This window comes from Mobula birostris, chromosome 18 (assembly GCF_030028105.1).
Source record: "Mobula birostris isolate sMobBir1 chromosome 18, sMobBir1.hap1, whole genome shotgun sequence".
Classification (NCBI taxonomy): Eukaryota; Metazoa; Chordata; class Chondrichthyes; order Myliobatiformes; family Myliobatidae; genus Mobula; species Mobula birostris.
The window spans coordinates 3923773-3950838 of NC_092387.1; the positions used below are offsets into that span (position 1 = coordinate 3923773).

The 27066-nt window shown below is 40.4% G+C and overlaps 1 protein-coding gene across 2 annotated transcripts in view; it reads right to left on the bottom strand.

Moving 5' to 3' along the window:
• Positions 1 to 27066, bottom strand: part of LOC140211910 (E3 ubiquitin-protein ligase ARIH1) — a 110368-nt gene that overhangs the window by 21183 nt on the left and 62119 nt on the right. For both annotated transcript variants that reach the window (XM_072282111.1, XM_072282112.1), the window contains 2 exons: positions 8541 to 8633; positions 8389 to 8444 (listed from right to left, as the gene is read on the bottom strand). In XM_072282111.1, the coding sequence (XP_072138212.1) occupies positions 8389 to 8444; positions 8541 to 8633 (149 nt within the window). The remainder of the gene's footprint in view (positions 1 to 8388; positions 8445 to 8540; positions 8634 to 27066) is intronic.

Below are 27066 nucleotides of genomic sequence, written 5' to 3' on the forward strand. Positions count from 1 at the left end.
TGGCCTCATTGAAACCTATCGAATGGTGAAATAAGTTGATACAGTGGATGCTTCCTATGGTGGGAGAGTCTAAGACCAGAATAGAGGGGTGTCCTTTTAGAACAGAAATGATGAGGAATTTCTTTAGCCAGAGTGGTGAATCCGTGGAATTCTTTGCCACAAGCAGCTATGGAGGCCAAGTCATTACGTATATTTAAGGCAGAGGTTCCCCCTGCTAGTGCTCTTAGAGATTCCAATACCGTTCAGGGTATTAAGAGGGGGGACAAGTACACAAGGTTTCGTTGTATGCAGATGACCTGTTAGTCTATATTTCAGATCCTAGGAAATCTATTCCTTCTATGCTATCTATATTTTCTGAATTCAGTAGTTTTTCTGGATATAAACTAAATTTACATAAAAGTGAGTTATTTTCCATTAATAATTACTCGGATCAATATCATCAAGTACCTTTTAGTATTGCTAAAAATTACTTACCTTGATATTAAAATTACTAAAAATTTTAAGGACTTGTATAAATATAATTTTCTCCCATTAATTGATTACACCCAACAAATGCTAATAGATCGAATTAATGCTATTAAAATGATAGCTCTACCGAAATTCTTATATACATTTCAGGCAGTTCCTACCTTTGTTCCGAAAACGTTTTTTGATAGAATAGACTCTATAATCTTATCTTACATTTGGAATAATAAAAATCCTAGACTGAGTTAACCTTTATTGCAGAAATTAAAAAAGGATAGTGGTATAGCTTTGCCAAATTTTAGAATGTATTATTGGGCAATTAATATTCGATATATTACTTTTTGGATTCATTATTCAGACATACATGAATGTCCTTCATGGTTGGATTTGGAGAAAAACTCGGCGAAGGGGTTCTCTTTGGCCTCTTTACTGGGAGCTCCTCTTCTCTTTTTGTTTTCTAAGATTAGTAGACAAGACTTTAATCCTATTATTAAACATACTTTAAGAATTTGGTTTCAGTTTTGTAGATTTTTTGAGTTAAATAATTTTGTTCTTTCTAGTAATATCCATTTCAATTGTCTTTTTTTTTAAAAACCCATTAATTTTGGATAAGGCCTTTTTAATTTGGAAATAACTTTTTCAGATTTGTTTTTGGGGGATTGTTTAATGTCTTCTTCTCAGTTAGTGGATAAATATGATTTTTTAAAAGATATTTACAAATTAGGAATTTTTTTTTTTTTTTTTTAAGTGGTTTGCTGCTAAATTACCCTTCTGCTTATCCAGGTAATATGACAGATGCTCTCTTTCAGCTTAAATCACTTCAAAAAGGGTTGATAGCTATAATTTATAAACGGCTATTGAATTTACGGATGATATCTAACGATAAAATTAAACGTACTTGGGAATTGGAATTTCAAGAGTCATTTTCAGACAATCAATAGAGTAAAATTTTTCATTTGGTTAATAACTCATCTATTTGTACCCGTCATTCCCTGATACAGTTCAAGGTAGTGCATCGGGCCCATATGTCAAAGGATAAACTAGCGCATATTTTCTCCAGTATTAATCCTACTTGTGACAGATGTAATATTGAGGTGGCCATTTTAGCTCATATGTTTTGGTCTTACATAAAGCTGGACAATTTTTGGAGAGATGTTTTAAAAATGTTATCAAAAGTCTTGGAACTGGACCTACAACCTAATTTATTTAAGGCAATATTTGGCATTACTCCATCGGAACCAGGAAATATTCCTGTTTCCATTCAACATATGATAGCCTTTTCAACTTTATTGGCTAGGAGAGCCATGTTACTGAAGTGGAAGGATTCTAATCCACCTACTGTCTTTTATTGGCTTTCCTCCATTATGTCCTGTTTAAGGTTAGAGAAAATAAGTTGAACATTTGATACATCCTTTAAATTTGAGCAAATCTGGCAACCTTTTATTCAATATTTTCCACGCAATACTTCCGCTACCTCCAATGGGATCCCACCACTAAGCACATCTTTCCCTCCCCCCATCTCTGCTTTCTGCAGGGATCGCTCCCCACACGACTCCCTTGTCCATTCGTTCCCCCCCCCCCCATCCCTTCCCACCGATCTCCCTCCCGGCACTTATCCTTATTAGCGGAACAAGTGCTACACATGCCCTTACACTTCCTCCCTCACCACCATTCAGGACCTCAGACAGTCCTTCCAGGTGAGACGACACTTCACCTGTGAGTCGGCTGGGGTGATATACTGCGTCCAGTGCTCCCGATGTGGCCTTCTATGTATTGGCGAGACCTGACGCAGGCTGGGAGACCGTTTCGCTGAACACCTACGCTGTCTGCCAGAGAAAGCAGGATCTCCCAGTGGCCACACATTTTAATTCCATGTCCCATTCCCATTCTGATATGTCTATCCATGGCCTCCTCTACCGAGATGAAACCGCACTCAGGTTGGAGGAACACCAACTTATGTTCCGTCTGGGTAGCCTCCAACCTGATGGCATGAACAGTGACTTCTCTAACTTCTGCTAATGCCCCACCTCCCCCTTGTACCCCATCCGTTATTTATTTATATACACACATTTTTTTTCTTCTCTCTTTTTCTCCCTCTGTCCCTCTCACTATACCCCTTGCCCATCCTCTGGGATTCCCCCCTCCCCCTTTCTTCTTCCCTAGGCCTCCCATCCCATGATCCTCTCATATCCCTTTTGCCAATCACCTGTCCAGCTCTTGGCTCCATCCCTCCCCCTCCTGTCTTCTCCTATCATTTCGGATCTCCCCCTCCCACTTTCAAATCTCTTACTAGCTCTTCTTTCAGTTAGTCCTGACGAAGGGTCTTGGCCCGAAACGTCGACTGTACCTCTTCCTGGAGATGCTGCCTGGCCTGCTGTGTTCACCAGCAATTTCTAAGGGTGTTGATTCAATATTTTCATTTGATTTAATGTATTACTCTTCCAATTTTTTTTTAAGTTTTAGATTTGATCAGAAAGCCTTTCTTTTTTTTGGTCGTATCCTCAGAATGGACTGCCCAGTCCCTTTTTTTCCCTTTTTCTTGTATAGTGTAGTGGTTTTTTTTCCCCTTCATTTAAAAATTTAAAGTTTTTTACTCTCCATGAATTGATAAGAGGAGAATTAGCTGTCTTTTTTTTATTATATACTGCATACTAGCTTAACACTGATTTTGATAATGTCTATTTCACTCTCTGTCTGGATTGTTATTGATATATATATTTGAGATAATTCTCCTCTTGTTTGTATTTATGCTCCTTTTAAATCAATAAAAAGATTGATAAAGAAGGAAAGAGAGGCAGAGGTTGATTGGTCAGGGCATGAAGTAATACGAGGAGAAAGGAAGAGATTGGTGGTGAGAAGAAAAGTGGATCAGCCATGATGGAATGACAGAGCAGACTTGATGGGCAAAATAGCCTTATTCTGCTCCAATATTTTATGGTCTTATGGTCTAACTTGTGTGAGCCTACAGGATGCTAGAAAACAACAGATGAGCTTCCACACATCTTGCAGGTTCAGAAGTTCTTAGCTGTGCAGTTATTAAAACATGCAATTGAACTGCCACTGAATTGTGATACAGTGAAGAGGTCCAAGCTTTTTCCGGATAGATGTCATGCTGGATTCCTGGCCTTTATCACTAACGACCAAAGCCCTGATGAATACCAGCTCCCCAAATATTAAATTTTATATTATCTGTGAGAAGGCAGCCACTCTGACGTTGCTGGTTTGATATTAAAATGAGGCTCCCAGCAGATTAGAAGGTAAAGGATGAAAGCTCCAGGTAGATGGAGTGTGAGGGAGAAATGCACTTGGCAGTATGCAAATTGAAGCAGCACAAACCATAGCCTCATCATGAGTTGCACTTAAATGAAATGATATTTGGGTTTATTATTTTTAAAATGTGCTCATAGCTTTCCAAACAAAAACCAATTTTGTAGACTTTCACTTGAACTTTCACATTAACTGGCACTTCAACACGTGATCAAATATGGTCATCAGCATGAACTTTGTAAAGCAGTAAAATGAAATTATTTTTAGATTAACTGCCAACCAAGTACTATGCAATTATAAATTATCAAAACTGCTGCCTACCCTCAGTTTGTGAAACTGGAGCAAAGATTTGTATACATTAACTCAATTCAGCCAGCAGAACTACTGAAGAGAAGCTGTCAAACTAAGGTGATCAAAGACAGTGTGGGAAGTGGCAGGCATGAATGAGGAACAAAGCGTGCACTTACAGTGGGTCAAACTTACAACTAAGTAAAACACTCTCAGCATTGTTCTGATCAAAGACTCTATTGAATAATCAACAAAATATGGCTTGTGCACATCTCTCCAATATCAGCAAAATTTCACTCCTCGTAGCATGACAGAGATTGCATAAGGTGTCTGGGTTTATCCCAATCTTTAAATCGTCACCCACCACATAAACATAATTTAAAACCACAGTTTCATCTAGTAGTCAGCAGGGGACAGCTGACTATGTCTAACCCTCATGTACAAAACGTTAGGCAAAATGTACAGAATGCTTGCCCATTACAGGAACATGTTATCATAGCCCACATAAATGGAAAAGCAGCTCATACATGGACAAATGAAGCAACCCAACAGTCGAAAACCAAACCACTTGGTTAATTGGTCCTATTCACACAGGTGTTCTAGTGATTGCATGAACTAAAGCCATTTGACGTCGACAAAGCTACAAGAACTCACTTGACTGCCTGCCACTGAAGTGTGAACACACAATCGCCTGCACTCTCTGGATCAGCAATATTTATATACCAGCTTACCGAGTCATTCCAACTGCCCAAAGTATTTTACACGTGATAACTTGTGAGCAAGCAAATGTGGCAGCATAGCAGGATTCCCACCCCCAGCACTTGATTAAGCACAGCTCCAATGCCATCTTTAAGTTTGCTGATGCCACCATTGTTGTTGGCCAAATAAATTGTACTATTTACTACTTATATTTTTATTTGCAGTTTGCCTTCTTTTGCAGACTAATTGTTTGTCAGTCTTTGTTCATGTATAGTTTTTCATTTCTTTATTCTACTGGGTATGCATAAAGGGGAAAGAAACTCAGAGTAGTATGTGGTGACATACATGTATTTTGATAATAAATTTACTTTGAACTCCTGCTCTTTGAGTAAGGAACTTTAAAAGTATCAACTTCACCAGTTCCCTTCTGCTTCAGATTTAGACCATGCTTCTGTCTGGGGCGGGGTGGGGGAGGGCAAATGCACAACTTTCAGCCCTCCCCCCACGCTGTACGTGTAACACTAATACACTGCAGCAGCAGGTGGTTTAGGATGTGGGAAATCTAAAAAAAAAGGTCACTGAGATGGAACTTCAAATTCACACAGAGTGAAATATGACATGCATAATCTGCAGAGCCGGTTAGTGCATCTGTCATCCAGACATTTCAGTGGAGGAACAATGTTGAGGGTCACCGTGCTGTTGAAAGGTAGTGAAGGTGGAGGACACTAGACCACTGTGGAAAAGCCTTCTTTTAAAATGACTTATTAGACTGTGATTCCCACCTGTGTTGATCAGGTGAATGCAATGCAGTGAATAACTCTTGGCATTATGGCCGGTATTCAATACTTACTCACTATCTATTATATCTATAACTATCACTTGTGGAACCTTATTGTGTGCTAATCACCCAATAAATTTACCCACTTATAACCACGACTATGATTCGTTGGCTGAAGAGCAGTTTGAAATATTTCCCAAGGACAGCTTTATGGACACATTTTTTTTAAATCACAAAGACAGTAGATTTTTTCCCTCTTGCCATCTATATAGACAGACTAGTCACTGACATCTACTATAAACAAATGAATTCCCACAACTACACCTCCTGCCACCCAAGGCTCCAGCCTTTCCCAGTTGCCACTCATTTTAATTCTGCTGTCCATTCCCATTCTAATACGTCAGTCCACGGCCTCCTCTACCATCACAATGAGGCCACACTCAGGTTGGAGGAGCACGTTATATTCCACCTGGGTAGCCTCCAGCCTGGTGGCATGAACATCGATTTCTTGAACTTCCAGTAATGACCCTGCCCCACTCCACCCACTCCCTACTCTCACTCATCTTCTTACCTGCCCATCATCTCCCTCTGGTGCTCCCTCCCCTCCCTTTCTTCCCCTGCCTTCTGTCCTCTCGATCACATTCCCCCTTTTCCAGCCCTTTATCTCTTCCGTCAACCAACTTCCCAGCTCTTTACTTCACTCTTCCCCTCTCCCAGTTTCACCTATCACCTACTGCCTTGTATTTCTTCCTCCCCTCCAGTCCTGAAGAAGGGTCTTGGCCTAAACGTAGATGCTGCCTGGCCTGCTGATTTCCTCCAGCATTTTGTGTGCATTTCTTGGATTTCCAGTATCTGCAGATTTTTTTGTTTGTGACTCTAACCTTTCTCTCAGTTTCTATGTCTCAATCGTGTCTGCCTTCAAGGTGAGGATCTCTCCACTCTAGGACTTGTGAAATATCTTTCTTTAGGAAACATGACTTACTGTCTGCAGTCGCTGATGGAGTCCTCACAAGCAATCCCTGCGTTTCCTTCATGTCCGTTCTCACCAATCCACATGCCTCAAAATCAGAGCAAAGATCTGGTCCTTACCCTTTACTTCAGCATCACCCCATCCTTCATCACACCTGTTTGCTTCAATGGGACCCAACAACCAGTTGCATTTCCTATTCCCACCCTTCCCTTCTCTCCATGACTCCTTTGTCCATTTGTCCCTTTCTTCTGTATCCGTCAGGATCCCCAATCAGCCTATTTCCACCCTTCCCCACCAAGCTCTACCCAATCAATACTTCCGTTTCATCTGTTTTCACCTCCTCACCCCTCCCTCCCACTTGTATATATCATCTTCTCTATATTTCAGGAACAGTTATTACTCCTCAACCATCAGGCTCTTAAACCCAAAGAGATAGCTTCACTCACCCCATCACTGAACTGTTCCCACAACCTATGGACTCACTTTCAAGAACATTTCATCTTGTGTTCTTGACATTTATTGCTAATTTATTCATTATTTTGTGTGTTTTTTGTATTTGCTAGGTTTGTTGTCTTTTGCAGACTGATTGTCCATCTTGTTGTGTGCAGTTTTTCATTGATTCTATGGTATTTCTTTGTGAATGCCTGCAAGAAAATGAATCTCAGTACTGTATATGGTGACATATGTACTTTAATAATAAATTTACTTTGAACTTATATATTCTCAATTCTAACTGCAAGGTCTCCACCAGGAAAGTCAGCCATTCTTTTCCCTCCACAGATACTGCATGACCTGCTGAATTTTTCCAGCAAATAAGCTTTTTGCTTCATTTTACCAGATGTTTGTCAGTGATAAGCAATGTTGCAGTGTGTTAAGATGTCCCATTTAGTGTGTACAACAAGAAATTATTAGATGTAAAAAACCAGTAATACTACTTCATACTGACCTAACACCTCCCTAGGCTACTCCTCCATTTGGAAACTAGAGTCCAATTTGAAGAATTGATAACTACTCCCACTACTGTCCAGCATTATAAGGGCCATTGTAATCCCATTCCTTCCACATTAAATACACCTCAGCCACTAATTCAATATTCAGGAATTCTCATATCTTCTGCTACCACCAGCTCCAAGTCAGGACTACAACCAGCAGCACCTGCCTCTTTTGCATAACATAAACCATGGAGAAATGGACTGCACCTCTTACTGTGGAGTTTAGTTCACGTTAGAACATAGAACAGTACAGTACAGGAACAAAGGAACCCTTTTGCCCACAATGTTGTGCCAAACCAATTAAATTAGTAATGAAATGTCGAACTAAACTAATCTTTTCAGCCTATACAATGTCCATATCCTTCCATTTTCCTCACATTCCGTTAGTCTTGCGAGACCATGGATCTGCACCTGGAAAGTCTTCACTCTCCAGGGCGCAGGCCTGGGCAAGGTTGTATGGAAGACCAGCAGTTGCCCATGCTGCAAGTCTCCCCTCTCCACGACACCGATGTTGTCCAAGGGAAGGGCATTAGGACCTATACAGCTTGACACCAGTGTCATCGCAGAGCAATGTGTGATTAAGTGCCTTGCTCAAGGACACAACACGTTCCCTCAGCTGGGGCTCGAATTCACGACCTTCAGGTAGCTAGTCCAATGCATTAACCACTTGGCCACGTGCTCACACTCATGTGCCTAAATGAACGTCTCTGTTTCTGCCTCTACCACCAGCCCAGACAGCACATTCCAGGCACCCACCACTATGTACAAAACTTACTTCTCCATCCTCCTATGAAATTACCCCCTCTCACCTTAAAATGCATACCCACTGGTATTAGACTGTCAAGTCATTCTAGTCTTTATAGTTTTTGTTTTATCTTAAACTGCGTGCTCATAAGGAAACAGTGTTCATCTAATAAAACAATACTTACATAACTGTGTTGTCATCAACTAGGATATCGCAGCCATGAGCTGGGCACGATATAGTCTGAAAAACAAGGAGTTTATCAATGGACTCACACTTAATTATTCAGTTCCTTAACTGCAGCAACAGAACACAGATCAGAGAGGGGAGGATACATACCTGCCCCATACCTTCCTCTATGATCTTTGTAGTTAAGTATTCATTCCAGCACTGCATACAGAATTTGTGTCCACACTCCAAGCCTGTGAAATACTGGAAAAAGGAGGGAACACAATAAAGGTGGCCAGTGTCATTACAATTACCACCTGGGAACATGTAATATTTAGTCACAAGCACTCCTTTAGAGAGGTCAAAGGAGTCCAGCATTCTACACAAAGCACAAGTCATGTGTGGCCCTCAAAACACAGGCTTCTCAATCCAGATCTGTTTCATCTTTGCTTGAATTAATTACAATACATTCAAATTTATTTATCATATTGTAGGGTATTATAAGGGGTGGAAACATGCTTAATTCACAACCACCTTTCAGTTTAGAGAGGCTGGTCTAACGTGATGGCAATTTTTTTTTCTCTAAAACAGTGCTTTAGATTGTGTTTGGTGACAATGAAGTGAGTTGTTACAGTTTTCCTTAAACTCAAAATGCCTCTGCTGTTTTACTTATGAAAACCTACAACATGTACATGGAGAAATACAATGAAAGGCATTGTTTGTGTTAACAACAGGTAAGAGTTAATGGGTGCTTTAATATCTGCAGATTCCACACAGTAGAGTTTGGATATACACTTTTTATAATATGCATTAACCTTTGAGTGGAAGCAAGTCATTACCTATTGTGAGAATCTGATAAGGGCCATGAAATGGAGAAGGCATGATAAAGAAGTTTGACACTGAGGAGGAAACTTCAGAAATCAAGAATATTTAGGTTTCAAAATGGCAGATTGAATTCAAATCTGGAGTGCAAATTAATGCATCAGAAAAGATTGCCAAAAAAGGAAAGGAATAGAGAAGTGTCAGAGGTCAAAGGGGCAGTAAAGGTAACAGGAGAACGCGTGCATGGGAAGTAACACACAAATCTGCTTACTGAGGATGCCAGAATTGAACTCCGAACTCGGATACGCCAAGCTGTCATAGCTAACTGCTATGCCATCTTGGTGATTTCCCCACACAGAGGGTGGATGTTAAAAACAGAAACACTCAATACAAGTAACTGGGTGTGGACTTGAAGAGTGGTGACTTGCAGGGCTACAGACCTGGTGCTGGAAGATGCATTTCAACTTGGTAGCTCCATAACTTCCCTAGAGATTCAATGGGCTGAATTGCCACGTATGATTTTATTCTAAAATATGTCTTACTGGTGTATAAACCTGTTAGTGCCTGGATTGAGCACTTTTAAAAATATCCATGTGATTAGGTAAGTAGAACTTTACAACTTCTCCAAAGGAGCCAGAAGTGTAATCAACAAGCTTCAAAACCTGGGCCTCTGTACTTCCCTCTGCAGCTGGATCCCAGACTTCCTCATTAGGAGACCAGAGTCAATGTGGAACAGTAATAAAGTACATTTATTTATTGCTAATTTTAACTTTTGTGGGTTTTTTGTGCTGCATCGGATCCAGAGTAACAATTATTTCATTCTCCTTATACTTGTGTACACAAAATGGCACTAAAAGTGTTAAATCTTGAAGTTCAAGTTCATTGTCATCTGATTACACGTATTCAATCAAGCAAAACATCTCATACAGCACAAATATTACCATCAATAATTTAATAAAATATAATTCAAACTGTAAATAGTGCACAGTATCATCTCCTCCTCACTCATAAATCAACCTCAGGCACACATGCTCTACACTCTATAATCACGACTGTGTGACTAAGCACAGCTCAAAAGGCGTCAATTAATTCTCTGATGACACCACTGTTGTTGGCAGAATCTTAGGTGGTGATGTGGAAGCATACAGGAGAAACTCAAATTGGCTAGTTAAGTGGTGCTGCAACAAAAACCTTGCACTCAACATCAGCAAGACCAAGGAATTGACTGTGGACTTCAGGAAGGGGAAGTCAAAGTAACAGACACCAGTCCTCATTGCAGGATCAGAAGTAGAAATGGTGAGCAGTTTCAAGTTCCTGATGAAGCAGTCAGGACTGGGTCCTGACAAAGGGTCTCGGCCTGTAAAGTTGACTGTGCTTCTTCCTATGGATACTGCCTGGCCTGCTGCGTTCCACCAGCATTTTGTGTGTGTTGCTTGAATTTCCAGCATCTGCAGATTTCCTGTTTTCATTACTCCTATTTTGCTTTTTTAAAAATTGAAACACAATAATTTATGACTTGCACTGTGCTGCTGCCTCAAAACAAATTTCACAACATTCGTCAGAGATAATAAACCTGGTTCTGAAATATGAAAAGGGATTTGGCATCAGCTGCAATGGAACCACACAGTCCCTCAATCCATTCACTACTGTTACTGATCCTCACCCCAATCTTGTCCCTAACATCCCACTATTTTCCTGTCTAAGCCCTCAATGTTGCAATTCCAAGAATGCACAGAATTCAAATAGTCAAAACTTTGTCACCTCGGTCTTAGCTGAACACTTGGCTTGAGGATCCAGTGAGTGCAAAGTACAAACTATCCACTCCTCAACGATGGCCAAAAAAAAGAGGGAAATAGAATAAGAGTGATCTAGCATGGAATATCAGAAGGTTTTTATTGAATATTTTATTTAATAAATACAGTACTGTGAAAAAGTCTTAAACACCCTAGATATTTATATAAATGTTGTTTTAGATGTTTTTTGACTTTTACATCTAGTGTGTCAGTAGAAAAAGTCCAAGCATTCATTTTCAAATAAAAACCTATCTACAAAGTAATTTATTTATACAGCCCAGTGCACGATTAAACAAAGATAACAAACAGATGCTAATGATCAATGACATAATTTGTTGAATGAACTAAACTGATAACTGAAACAGAAACGGGTGCAGAACGAATCAAACTGGGTGAAGGTCAACCAAACTAAAAGACTGGGTGTGGCAGATGTGACAGTTTAACCTTCAAATCATCAATTTTTACAAGAGTGAGTATAGCAACAAGACACAAAGTGGTCTCTCCCGGGCAGAAATTTTGCAGCAGACATGAGTTTCAAGATGTGCTACCTAACTTCTTCCGAAGAAGCACAAAACAGTGGGGAAGGTTGAGCTCCAGGAACGCAGTGATCGGCCACGGAAACAGAATATAGCAGACGAGCGATACAGTTGCAAGAAAAGGTTTGGGAACCCTTTGCAATTACCTGGTATTTTGCATTAATTACTTGAGTTGTCTCTGTAAATTGGGTTAGGGTTAAATCGGGATTGCTGGGAGCTGCAGCCCATCGGGCTGAAGTGCCTATTCCATGCTCTATCTCTAAATAAGTAAATATGGTGCCTCTAAAAAGTATTCACCCCCCCCCTTGGAAATTTGCATGTTTCATGGTTTTACAACATTGAATCACAGTGGATTTAATTTGGCTTCTTTTTGTCACCGATCAGCAGAAAAAGACTCTCTCATGTCAAAGTGAATACAGATCTCTACAAATTGATCTAAATTAATTAAAAAAAACACAAAATAATTGACTGCATAAGTATTCACCCCTTTCAAGTCAGTATTTAGTAAACACACCTTTGGCAACAATTACAACCTTGAGTCTATGTGGATAGATCCCTATCTGCTTTACACATATGGACATTGTAAATTTTCCTCTTTCTTTACAAAACTGCTCAAGCTCTGTCAGATTGCATGAGTGACTACCCCTTTTCAAGTCCAGCCACAAATTCTCAATTGGATTGAGATCTGGAATCTGACTTGGCCGCTTGAGGACATTGTTGTTTTTAAGCCAATCCTGTGCAGCTTAGGCTTTATGCTTGGGGTCAGTGTCTTGCTGGAAAACAAATCTTCTCCCAAGTCACAGTTCTCTTGTAGACTGAATCAGGTTTTCCTCCAGAATTTCCCTGTATTTTGCTGCATTCATTTACCCTCTACCTTCACAAGACTTCCAGGGCCTGTTACAGTGAAGCATCCCTACAACATAATGCAGCCACCGCTATGCTTCATGGTAGGGATGATGTGTTTTGAATGATTTGTGGTGTTTGGTTTATGCCAAATGTAGCATTTAGTCTGATGGCCAAAAAACTCATTTTAATTTCATCAGACCATAGAACCTTCCAGCTGACTTCAGAGTCTTCCACATGCCTTTTGGAAAACTCCAACTGAGATTACATGTGAGATTTTTCAACAGTGGCCTTCTCTTTGCCACCCTCCCATAAAGCAGTGACTGGTGAAGCACCCTGGCAACAGTTGTTGTATGCACAGTCTCTTCCATCTCAGCCACTGAAGCTTGTAACTCCTCCAGAGTTGTCATCGGTCTCTTGGTGGCCTCCCTCACTAGTCCCCTTCTTGCACGGTCACTCAGTTTTTGAGGATGGCCTGCTCTAAGCAGATTTACAGCTGTGCCATATTCTTTCCATATCTTGATGATTGACTTAACTGTACTCCAAGGGATATTCAGTGACTTGGAAATTTTCTTGTATCCATCTCCTAACTTGTGGATTTCAATAACCCTTTGGCGGAGTTGCTTGGAGTGTTCTTTTGTCCTCAGTGTAGTTTTTTCGTCTAGGTTACTGACTCATCAGCAGTTGGACCTTCCTGATATAAGTGTTTATTTACTACAATCAGTTGAAACACCTTAACTGCATGCAGGTCTCCATTTATCTAATTATGTGACTTCTAAAACCAATTGCCTGCATGAGTGATGGTTTGGTGAGTCGTATTAAAGGGGGTGAATACTTATGCAATCAATTATTTTGTGTTTTATATTTGTAATTAATCACTTTGTAGAGATTTGTTTTCACTTTGACATAACAGATTCTTCTTCTGTTGACCAGTGTCAAAAAAAAACAACAAGTGAAATCTACTGTGATTCAATGTTGTTAAACAATTAACCACAACTCCCCAGGGGAGGTGGGGGGAGAATACTTTACAGTACCTATTCAGAGAGTTATTTGCACTAAATTCAATTAATGACATCTACACAGGCAGATCCTACTTTGCGATCCCCACATACATTGGGTAAATAGTTTAAAATGCAATTTTAAGGAATCAAAGATTTAGTCAGTCCTAAAAGAGTTACAAAACATATTTAAATACAATCCCCAGTACTGATGCACTTAATCAATGTAAAATCAGACTATGCTTCACTTAGCAAAGAACATATGACAATCAATTAATCAATTTGTCATGATTCCAAATTAATGCCACACAAGTTCAAATAACCATTTTCTGCAACTTCTGCAATACTATCTGCAACAATGAATAGAAGCTACAGCCTCTGTTGACAAAGACAAGAACTGTGTATGCCTTGTCAACCATTTTCCCCAGCTGCTTTCCACACTGTACTTGTAACACTGCAACATGAATACAATTCCCTTGAAAAAATAGATTCAGTATTAAAAATAATTCTGTAAGATATATCGGGCCTACCTTGAAAGAACTGAATGAAGGACAGACTTGTACAGCACCTCAGGATACCTATCAATATTTCAAATTCAACCAAAAACATGATCTCCACAGCTATCTGGGGTTCACAGATTCACCACCCTTTTTCTGAAGAAATTACTCATCTCAGTTCTGAAGGGAACTCTCTTTATTCTAAGGTTGCTCAGTTCCTTGACTTTCCTACCAATGAAAACACTCTTCTCACATCCATACTATCCAGGCCTTTCAATACTCAGTAGGTTTCTATGAGATTTCCCATCATCCTTCCACGTGCCATCAAATACAAGCCCAGATCCATCAAACGCTCCTCATACATTATATAATCTTTGCGAACCTCCTCTGGGCCTTTTCAGTCCTGAGATCATTCCTGTGAACCTCCTCTGGATCCTTTTCAGAAGCCAGCTCATTCTTCCTTAAACTCAGGGCCCAAAGCTGCTCACAATATTACAAATGCCATCTGATCAACTCTTTATAAAGCCTCAGCAGCACAAACCTGCTTTTATATTCCACCACTCTCAAAATAAATGCTAATACTGCCAACATTGCTAACACTGTCCTTACTACCAACTCAACAAGGGAAGTTAACCGCAAATTAACAAGGGAATCCTGAACTAGGACTCACAAGTGCCTATGCACCTCTAATTTCTGAATTCTCTTTCCTTTTAGAAAAGGAAAGATTATAGTTTAACTTTATTCTTCCTAACAAAATGCACAACCCCACATGCTCCTAAGCTGTACTCCATGTGCCTCTTCTTTGCTGAGTTTTCCGACCCATCTAAATCCTTTTACAGAGTTCTTGTTCCTCCATTTATCTTAATAACAACAACAAACTTGGCCAAACTGCCATCTCCGACTTCATCCATACCATTAATGTATAGTGAAAAGCTGTGCTCCCAACACCGGCACTAAGGAATTCCACTAGTCACTGACAGCTATCCTGGAAAGGACCATTATCCCCACCCTATACCGGTCAGCCAATCTTCTATCTATTTAATCAATAATGAATGTGACAATAGGTTTTGTCTTAAGAGCTGTTTTAGAGATATTGACTGAAAATTGGGGACAAGCTCCTCCTTCTTCAGATTGATGTTTGGAATCTTTACATTCACCCAATAGTACATACAGGCTGAAGATCCCATTTGAAAGATGTCATCTGATATCCCTCTGGAATGTACTGATGGGATCACGCCAAATACCTGTACTCCAGTCCTTGAAATAAACCAATCTATAGATCACCAGAATAACCACTTAATTATGATTAAATCACACATGGTTAATCAGACAATTTTTGAATATGCTTAATAGAATATGAGTAACATATGAGTTAGAATAACATTTAACATTGTGAATAGTTTGTCAGGATGAACTTGCCAAAATAAAGAGAACTAGCTTGAAAACATATTATACCTCAGACTATATTTCCCTCAACTTGCCCTATGTTTTTTATTTGTTTTGCAGTTATGGATAGTTTATGTTATTAAGTTTGTAATTTAGGTTTGCCATATTTGTGATGTATTGTACTGCTTTTCAGGAAGACAGAGCTCACCAGCTGTGGTTGACGGCTCACCTAGAAGGAAAACTCTTATCTCAAACCTCTGCTGGCCTGCAGCAATACCACGAGAAAAGCTTCAGGTGTAAGCCCCGCAGAAAAATCTGGAGCTGGCGTCCCCAGAGCAGTCTTGTGTTGAGTTCAATGCTGACTGGCAATTCTTGCAACACTGCTGATGCCAAACTGTATCGGTCTCTGCTGTTTCTTAGACTTAGCAGTTGTGTGAAGGAGGGGGAGCCTGCTGCATGGGCAACAGCTTGTTCTCCATATTGTACTTCCCTGGCTTGCATACCACATAGACAGCTGGGATGCAACATCCATGGTCGATCCTAATCAACAGTAAGGCCTTGAAGTACTGCTGCAGCAAAAATCTAAGTTCCACATCATTTATGCCAATAATAAACTAAAACTTAAGTACAGCAACTTGAAAGAAGTCTCCAAGTAGAATCTTTTGAGTAGAAGTTTGAGTCAGCTACCTACTCTCATGAACATGGTAAAGTTTTGAACGCGAGGTATTGAGATGACCTTCAAAAGTTCAAAGTATATCTATTATCAAAGTACATATATGTCACCATATACAACCCTCATTCATTTCCTTGTGGGCACACTCAATAAATCCATAATAGAATTCATAAAAGACTGCACAACTTGGGCATTCAACCAGTGTACAAAAGACTGTGCAGATACAAAAATAATAATTTTTTTTTAAAAGCAATAGATATCAAGAATATGAGATAGAGCCCTCGAAAGTGAGTTCAAAGGTTGTGGGAAAATTTCAGTAATGGGGCAAGTGACATTGAGTGAAGTTATCCCTTTAGGTTCAAGAGCCTGATGGTTGACAACTGTTCCTGAACCTAGTGGTGAGAGTCCTCAGGACCCTGTACCAATGAAATGGCATCTGCTGTTGAACTGTTGCGCCAGTAGGCAAACTGAAGAGGATCCAAATCACTCCTCAGACAGGAGTTCATATGTTTCATCACCGACCTCTCAAAACTTCATCACTGTGGATGCAAGTGCTACTGGGTGATAGTCATTCAGGCGGGTTACCATGCTCTTCTTAGGCACCAGTGCAAGTGAAGCCTGCTTGAAACAGGTGAGCACCTCAGACTGCCAAAACGGGAGGCTAACAGATCTCATGGAACACTCCAGCCAGTTGACCAGCACAGACGTTTAGTACCAGGTCAGGTACGCCATTTGGGCCAGATGCTTTCCATGGGCTCACCCTCCTGAAGGAAGATAGCACGACAATTTCAGAGACTGAATTCACAGGATCCTCAGGGGGTGCGGGAGTTGCTGATGGTTCCTCCATGTTTTGGTTAATGCAAAAGTAGAAGGTGGTACTTAAAAGTAGTAAGCTTATCTGGAAGCAAAGCCCTGTTGTCATCTATATCGCTTGATTTATATCGACAGCCCGGGCCCCCGGCAGCTGGAAGTGGCAGCGGAGCCTCCCCCGTCACTCAGCCTCACCCAGAGCGCACGACGTGACCTGCCGATCGATTCCCATGGGACGCTTCCACCTACCTCAAAGAGCTGACAACAACACACTGCATCGATGGAAACCTGGAAAGATGCACTATTTACCGAGGAAGCGTGGGAAAAGAGCTGGGCTGCTGGTCAGATTGAAGCTGAGGGGCTTTAGGGTCCCTGTGCTCACCACCCTACTATCTAATGTGCAAGCCATAGAGAACAAGGTGGATGATCTTAAAGGGAGACTCACCTACTGCAGGGAGATGCAGAACTGCTGTGTATTCTGTTTCACTGAGACCTGGCTCTCCCCTGCCACCCCCGACTGTGCCATCCAACCGCAGGGATTTTCGATCCTTCAGATGGATCGCACGGCGTCTTCGGGCAAGACGAGGGGAGGTGGTGTCTGCCTACTGATCAACACTGCGTGGTGCTCGGACACAGTGGCACTAACAAGCTCCTGCAGCCCGGACCTGGAACACTTGTTGGTGAAGTGTCGTCCCTACAATCTGCCACGAGAATTCACCTCGGTCATACTGACAGCGGTCTACATTTCCCCCCGGGCGGATGTAGATTGTGCTTTGAACATACTGCATACCAACATCAGTGAACTTGAGACCAGGTATCCGGAGGCTTTGCTCATTACAGCCGGGGATTTTAATCAGAAAGGCGCTGCTAAAGTTATACCAACATGTCTCCTGCCCCACTAGAGGCTTGAATATACTTGACCACTGCTACACAGCAGTCAAGGATGCCTGCCACTCCGTCCCACAACTTCACTTCGGAAAATTGGACCATCAGGCCGTACTCCTCCTCCCGGCTTACAAACAGAAACTGAAGCGGGAGGTCACGGCATCAAAAGTAGTGTGGTGTTGGACGGAGGAAACAGATAAGGTCCTCTGTGACTGCTTTGAATCGGTGGACTGGTTAGTATTCAAGGACTCAGCAGCTAACCTCGATGAGTATGCCTCAGCTGTCACGGACTTTATTTGGAAATGCACGGAGGACTGTGCGTCTCGTAAGACGATCCGGGTATTCCCTAACCGGAAACCTTGGATGAATTATGAGGTCAAGTCCCTTTTAAAGGCTAGAGCTGCGGCTTTTAGGTCCGGGGATACCAGTCGCTACACGGAATCCAGGCGTGAACTCCGGAAAGCCATTAAGGGTACCAAGAGGAAATACCGAGCCAAGTTGGAAGCCCAGGCTAACCAGGGGGATGCCAGTAGACTATGGCAGGGTCTAAATGAGATCACTGGGCGCAAAGAAAAGGCTGGGAATATCAATAACTGTGCCGCTTCTCTCCCTGACGAACTTAACATATTCTACGCAAGATTCAACAGAAGAGGAGCATCCCACTCCCTCCAGATGAACCAGACCTGGTGGCATCCAGATTCATCGTCACTGAGGAGGACGTTAGAAGGGCCTTCCTGAAGATAAATCCAAGGAAGGCGACGGGCCCAGATGGCGTCCCAGGACGGTTTCTACGGGCCTGTACAAGCGAGCTAGCTGGAGTGTTTGCTGACATCTTCAACTGATCCTTGCTTCAGTCTAAGATCCCCTCGTGTTTTAAGAAGGCAATGATAATCCCAGCGCCGAAGAAGAGCAAGGTGGCATGCCTGAATGACTATCGACCTGTGGCTCTGACATCAATTGCTATGAAGTGCTTCGAGAGATTGGTTATGGCACACATCAACCACAGCCTACCGGTCAACTTCGACGCTTTGCAATTCGCCTACCGGAGCAACAGGTCAACGGTAGATGCCATCTCTCTGGCCCTACATTCCTCCTTAGAACACCTGAAGAAAAAGACGCATATGTAAGGCTCCTTTTCATTGACTACAACTCTGCCTTTAATACCATCATTCCAAATAAACTGATTCCTAAGCTCCGGAACCTGGGCCTTAGCACTTAGATCCGTAGAAGGATCTTCAACTTCCTCACAGACAGGACCCAGGCTGTAAAAATAGGGGACAAGCTCTCCTCTACAATCACCCTGAGCACCGGTGCCCCACAAGGCTGTGTACTCAACCTCCTGCTGTACTCACTGTACACCAATGATTGTGTAGCCAAGTTTCCATCAAACTCAATATATAAGTTTGCTGATGACACAACAATTGTAGGCCGTATCTCGGGTAATGATGAGTTTGAGTACAGAGAGGAAATTAAGAACCTGGTGGCATGGTGCGAAGACAATGACCTATCCCTCAACGTCAGCAAGACAAAGGAATTGGTTGTTGACTTCAGAAGGGGTAGCAGACCGCACGACCCAATTTACATTGGTGGTGCGCAACTGGAACAGGTCAAAAGCTTTAAGTTCCTTGGGGTCAATATCACAAATGACCTGACTTGGTCCAACCAAGCAGAGTTTACTGCCAAGAAGGCCCACCAGCGCCTTTACTTCCCGAGAAAACTGAAGAAATTTGGCCTGTCCCCTAAAACCCTCACTAATTTTTACAGATGCACCGTAGAAAGCATTCTTCTAGGATGCATCACAACCTGGTATGGAAGTTGTCCTGTCCAAGACCGAAAGAAGCTGCAGAAGATCATGAACACGGCGCAGCACATCACACAAACCAATCTTCCGTCCGTGGACTCACTTTACACCGCACGCTGTCGGAGCAGTGCTGCCAGGATAATCAAGGACACGACCCACCCAGCTAACACACTTTTTGTCCCTCTTCCCTCCAGGGGAAGGTTCAGGAGCTTGAAGACTTGCACGGCCAGATTTGGGAACAGCTTCTTTCCAACCGTGATAAGACCGCTGAACAGATCCTGACCCAGATCTGGGCCGTACCCTCCAAATATCCGGACCTGCCTCTCGGTTTTTTTTGCACTACCTTACTTTCCATTTTTCTATTTTCTATTTATGATTTATAATTTAAATTTTTTTAATATTTACTAATTTTTACTCTTTTTAATATTTTTAATATTTAATATTTGTAATCCAGGGAGTGGGAAGCGCAAAATCAAATATCGCCGTGATGATTGTACGTTCTAGTATCAATTGTTTGGCGACAATAAAGTATAATAGTACAAGTATTTTATGTTCTAAGAAGTGATAGAATTCAAGCCCTGCCACAACTGTCAAGCATCATCAACTTTAGACCAGAATCGCCACTTTGCCCATGTATTGGGTTCCTGGAACTGCACCTGGACCTTTTGTAACTTTCTTGATCACTAGACTTTAATGCCTCTGATCTGATGAGATCTCATGGTTCACCCAGGGCTTCTGGTTGGGGAAGACTGAATGATTTTGTGGGGACACACTTATTAATCACTATAATACCTCAAGCCCAAATTCACAAATTGTTAAGAAACCATTCAAATACTTCGCTAGAAATACTGCTGAAAATGCTACATGGTTATTCAAAAATGTTAGAAAACTTTGACATTTCATATTAAAATAGTTGAATTACAGAATTAGCTTCAGTTTAAAAAAAAATGAACTCTCCAGGTGTACATTCCTTGTAATAGAACAAGTTTAAAAAGTAAGCTTTTAAGGAAAGTAGAAAGGAAGAGAATTTACTTTTTGTTTTAAAAGTGGCCACTAAATAGTTGGAAACCATAAAGCCATTGGCAGTCAAATGGTTATTATATCAGTATTACTCCACGTGGCTCTTCTAAAAATGCATTGAGGGTAATAATTCACAAAGAAAACAGTGACTCCTCTCACTGCAATGGGAATTTGCCTGACCCCAAACTATAAAGCCCCATTTCTTAAGCAGACTTTAGCTATACAGTTAAAGAGGTGACCAACTCAAACCAACTGTGTTTAGGTTTCTGATATGTTTGTAGCAACAGGGAAAGCAAAGGAAGATTAGCTGATATTCTTCTGGATACGTCAACTTAGAAATGTTGTGTACCTAGATGAGAAGTTCATGGTCTAACAAAGGAATAAAAGACTGTGGACACCGTTTCTCACAACACTTCGCATGCATCATGTAGGCCCTTTTCCATGAGTCAACATGGTCAATCCTAAAAATGTCTCCTTCAGCTTGTGATCACATAGCCCTCTATTAGTCAGCCATGAAGAAGCAACCAGTCCTGGGATTTAAAGCAGTGTGCTCATTCCGACCCAAAAAGTTGCTAGTAAAGGAAACAGGAAATGCATCAGACATTTTGTCGACTGTACATAACAATCACTGAGTCAGACCTTTGCTTTCCTTCACAAAGTGTTAGAACAACTCAAAGGTTATTGGCATACTGTAGTGGAATCAAAAAGAAGGTAAATGTGAAGCAGCACCGTTCAGGGAGAATTACTAGTGAATCCATCCTGTTGTATAAAATCTGCCGTGTTGACTATCAATGACTCTCATTGTCCACTGGACTACTGCTTTTCGACAGGACAAATTGCCCAGCTTCTTTGTTTATAATAATCACCGAAGGAACTCCTGTTCCTTACAGGTATATTGTGCTATTTTCAAAAAGAAAAGCATTTCAGTGATTTGTACCTTCTATGAGGACTAGATGATGGCTAAATAAACATGTAATCTTACCGCTTATATGAAATAGATTGCATAATCGCCCAATGCAGTCAATTTTGTTTTGGAAACTTCATTGTGCCACTAATTTCCACAACACTGAATTACAAAGTTAAAATAGATGACCACTCCTCAAACTGGGAGTTGGACACTGTGCGAGCACAACCTGTAGTCTTCAATAGCTGTTGAACAGAATTAAACACCAAGTCACAAGAAAAGAGGATCTTAAAAGCTCTAAAGTAAACATAATTTTACTGTGCCAGGTGATACACATTTTGTTCCGTATAGTAATGATCCTCTGAATTATTGGCAACACTTTGAATGCAATTTTTATAACCCATTTTAATGATCAGTATTTGCCCAACTAGGGACAATCCTCAAATCAAAGTCAGACACAGATACAGTGGCATGCAAAAGTTTGAGTACCCCTGGTCAAAATTTCTATTACTGTGAATAGCTAAAGCGAGTAAAAGATGACCAGATTTTCAAAAGGCATAAAGTTAAAGATGATACATTTCTTTATTATTTTAAACAAGAAAACTTTTTTTATTTCCATCTTTTACAGTTTCAAAATAAGAAAAAAGGAAAAGGGCCTGAAGCAAAAGTTTGGGCACCCTGCATGGCAGTACTTAGTAACACCCCCTTTGGCAAGTATCACAGCTTGTAAACACTTTTTGTAGCCAGCTGAGTCTTTCAATTCTTGTTTGGGGGATTTTCACCCATTTTTCCTTGCAAAAGGCTTGTAGTTCTGTGAGATTCTTGGGCCGTCTTGCATGCACTGCTCTTTTGAGGTCTATCCACAGATTCTCGATGATGTTTAGGTCAGGAGACTGAGGGCCATGGCAAAACCTTCAGCTTGTGCCTCTCGAGGTAGTCCATTGTGGATTTTGAGATGTGTTTAGGTTCATTATCCTGTTGTAGAAGCCATCCTCTTTTCATCTTCGGCTTTTTTACAGACGGTGTGATGTTTGCTTCCAGAATTTGCTGGTATTTAATTGAATTCGTTCTTCCCTCTACCAGTGAAACGTTCCCTGTGCCACTGGCTGCAACACAAGCCCAAAGCATGATCGATCCACCCCCATGCTTAACAGTTGGACAGGGATTCTTTTCATGAAATTATGCACTCTTTTTTCTCCAAACATACCTTTTGCTCATTGTGGCCAAAAAGTTCTATTTTAACTTCATCAGTCCACAGGACTTGTTTCCAAAATGCATCAGGCTTGTTTAGATGTTCCTTTGAACCTTTTGAATAGAACTTTTTGGCTGCAATGAGCAAAGGTATGTTTGAAGAAAAAAGGGTGCAGAATTTCATGAAAAGAACACCTTTCCAACTGTTAAGCACTGGGGTAGATCGATCATGCTTTGAGCTTTTGTTGCAGCCAGTGGCATGGGGAACATTTACTGGTAGAGGGAAGAATGAATTCAATTGAATACCAACAAATTCTGGAAGCAAACATCACACCGTCTGTAAAAAAGCCAAAGGTGAAAAGAGAATGGCTTCTACAACAGGATAATGAACCTAAACACATCTCAAAATCCACAATGGATTATCTCAAGAGGCGCAAGCTGAAGGTTTTGCCATGGCCCTCACAGTCCCCTGACCTAAACATCATCGAGAATCTGTGGATAGACCTCAAAAGAGCAGTGCATGCAACATGGCCCAAGAATCTCACAGAATTAGAAGCCTTTTGCAAGGAAGAATGGGCGAAAATCTCCCAAACAAGAATTTAAAGACTCAGCTGGCTATAAAAACTGTTTACAAGCTGTGATACTTGCCAAAGGGGGTGTTACTAAGTACTGCCATGCAGGGTGCCCAAACTTTTGCTTCAGGCCCTTTTCCTTTTTTCTTATTTTGAAACTGTAAAAGATGGAAATAAAAAAGTTTTCTTGTTTAAAATATTAAAGAAATGTATCATCTTTAACTTTATGCCTTTTGGAAATCAGTTCATCTTTTACTCATTTAGCTATTCACGGTAAAAGAAGTTTTGACCAGGGGTGCCCAAACTTTTTGCATGCCACTGTACATCACAAAAACAGGTTTTTTGGACCACCATCAACTATCCACTTACAGCAAACCGAGAAGGGTCCCCTTTTTTTTTAAATAGGAAAGCATTCTCTTTCTAATCAATATGCTGACATTTAGGTATAATAGATACATAAATTACAAAGGTCATGTAAGTGGGGGGTGAGGGAAGATGAAGTTCAAAGTAGAAGCATATCTTATCAACCTTGGTGTTCTACTACACAAACTATGTTATTAAAAGACTAATGACCTGATGGTCTTCACCTCAAGAACGAGAATATAAAAGTGAGTAAATGATGGACTATCAGAAGTACTTGTGTCTTCATTTAGTTCCTGCTCCAAACCTAGGAGAAATGAGCTGGTGTAGTAGAACAGAACCAATTCATCAGGTAGATCACCTCAAATGCCTGACTTTGCCAAGTTTAGAAGATTGAGAAATAATCCAAATGAAGTGTACGAAACAAAGATTTGATACAAAAAGATAAGTGTTTTGGAAATATTAGGGAACATCTAGAATAAAAGAGGACAGGGCCACACTGGGGTGAAATCTGGAAACAGTTACAAAAAGGCCATGGAAAACTGGAATTAAAGACCGTGAATTAAAATGTTTATGAATTTAAGGTTGACAGAGCAGTAACGTTTTTGTTTTTGCTAAGTGCATTGAAGGATATGCAATTGAGGTGCAAGACCTAACAGCTAAGATCTAATCAGCCTTGAGGATTTCTCACCTTTTTATTTTTCCAGATGAATTACCTATTCAATTTGAGGGGTTGGATATGAGAAGATTATGACTATGGACCAAGATTGATCTAAGGCAACACACTCAGAACCTCAACATAACAAAATAAATGTTTTGTTCAATCAATGGATTGATTCCTGGTAAAAACTACAAGGGAAAACTTGACAAGCTTGGATTATTCCTCAGGGATCAGGCACAGAAATATACCTCTGATAACATTCCCATTGCAAACCTAGTTTTTCATTGCAATTTCTAGACCTCAATCCATTATCAAGTTGTACATTTATGAAAGTCAACTTCTTCACCCTTCCTGCCTAGTCCTGATAAAGGGTCTCAGCACAAAACCTTAGTTCCTCCAGCATTGTGTGTTACTTTGGATTTCAGAATCTGCAAAATCCTTTGTTCATACTGAGCACTAATGTAAATGCTGAGAGCTCCATCTCAGAGAACTGAGATACGTCAATAAAACACATCAGGAAGAACAGTTGAATGTTAAACTCTAAACCATTAAAACTCATGGCTCAAATAACAAGCGAAATCTTAGGCCAATAAAGCTTGTATGCAGTTCATTCTTACATGGGAAAGATAAACTTTGGTGCTTATGTAGACCAGCATTGGTTTCACTCATTTTCCTTTGGCAGCACTCTGGAGGCCTTATGGATCTCATGGCATGAATAAATTTTTCAAATGAGCCTTTGTTCTGCTTGGGTAACATTTAAATGTCATTACTAAGCACATTGCTTACCGTTCTCATTTCATTTCATGCCCATCATGCTGATAAATAGGTGCTTTAAGGCTCCAGATCAACTCCTTGCCAGAACAGTAATGGTCTATGTACAAATCATCTGTAAGGAATGCTTAAACTAAAGTCATATGCTGGATGTTCAAGTTTGTCATCTGACCATACACATATACAACCAAACGAAACAATACTCCTCCGCACCCACATAACATATAAACTAAATTATTATACTATAAACCACTGGTGAGACTTGGTTGCAGGAGGGGCAAGACTGGCAGCTCAGTACTCCGGAGTTCCATTGTTTTAGATGCAATAGAGCAGGAGGGACTAAAGGGGGAGTGGTGGTCAGGGAAAAAAGTGTCACAGTAGTGCTTAGTCAGGACAGACCTGATTATGGGTTGAACTGATGGATAAGAAAGTTATGACCATGTTCATGGGTCTCTATTATAGACCACCCAACAGTCCACAGGAATTAGAGGAACAGATTTGTAGAGGGATTGCAGACTATTCCAAGAAATACCAGGCTGTGATAATAGGTGATTTTAACTTTCCACATATTGACTGGGACTCCCATAGTGTAAAAGGACTAGATGGGATACAGTTTGTCAAATGTGCTCAAGAAAGTTTCCTTAATTGTCCTAATGACAGTGTGTGCAATACTTGATCTCCTAACAGGAAATGAGCCAGGGCAAGTGACAGACATTTGTGTAGGGGAAGACTTTGTAACTAGTGATCATAATGCCATTAAATTCAAGGTCTGGTCCTCGGATTGAGATTCTAAATTAGAGGAAGACCAATTTTGATGGTATCAGATAGGATCTATACGTGTGGATTGGGGCAGGTTGTTTTCTGGCAAAGGTGCACTTGGTAAACGACAGGCCTTCAAAAATGAAATTTTGAGAGTACAAATCTTGTATGTGCCTGTCAGAATAAAAGGCAAGGATAGGAGATCTTAAATGGATTTTCTGCATCTGTATTTACTTGGGAGATGGACACAGAGACTATAGAAATGAGACATAGAAGCAGCGAGGTCATGGACCCTGCACAGATTACTGAGGTGGTGTTTGCTGCCTCGAGGCAAATTAGAGTAGAATCTCCAGGGCCATACAAAATGTTCCTTCGTACCCTGTGGGAGGCAAGTGCAGAAATTGCAGGAGCATGATAGATACTCCTTTTTCAGGTTAAGCCATCTCAAAAAGGACTGATAGTTATAATTTATAAATGGTTATTGAATTTGCAAAAGGTATCTAACGATAAAATTAAAGGTGCGTGGGAATTGGAATTTCCAGAGTCACTTTCAGATAATCAATGGGATAAAATTTTTCATTTGGTAAATACCTCATCTATTTGTGCCCGTCATTCCTTGATACAGTTCAAGGTAGTACATTGGGCACATATGTCAAAGGATAAATTAGCCCATATTTTTCCCAATATTAATCTTATTTGCGACAGATGTAATATTGAGGTGCCTACTTTAACTCATATGTTTTGATCTTGTATCAAGATAGATGATTTTTGGAAAGATGTCTTTAAAACTTTATCAAAAGTTTTAAATTTGGACCTACAACCGAATTTATTTACAGCAATTTTTGGGATCATTCCACCGGAAGCAGAATATGCTCAATGGATGATAGCTTTTACAACTTTATTGGCTAGGAGAGCCAATTTGCTTAAATGGAAGGACTCTAATCCACCTACTGCTTTTACTGGCTTTCCTCCATTATGTCCTGTCTCAGTTTACAGAAAATAAGAAGTCGGACATTTGATACATCCTTTAAATTTGAAGAAACCTGGCGACCTTTTATTCAATATTTTCATATGGTTTGATTTATTGCTCTTCCAGTTACTTTCTCGAAACTTTGGATTTGATCAGAAAGTTTTCTTGCTTTTACTTTCAATATGGGCTGCCCAGTCCCTTTTTCCCCTTTTTCTTTTTTTTAATTATTTTTTGTTTATTTAAAAAAAAGTGGGTTTTTAATATATATAAAAATTATAAAAGTTTCTTTATCTTTTTATGAAATAACAGAATTGATTATCTTATTTTTTATTATATACTATTAGATTAATACTATGTATGATCTTGATAATGTTTATTTTACCTTTTATATGTATTGTTATAGATATAGATATGAGAATCCTCCACAACCAGCAACTTTGATGTG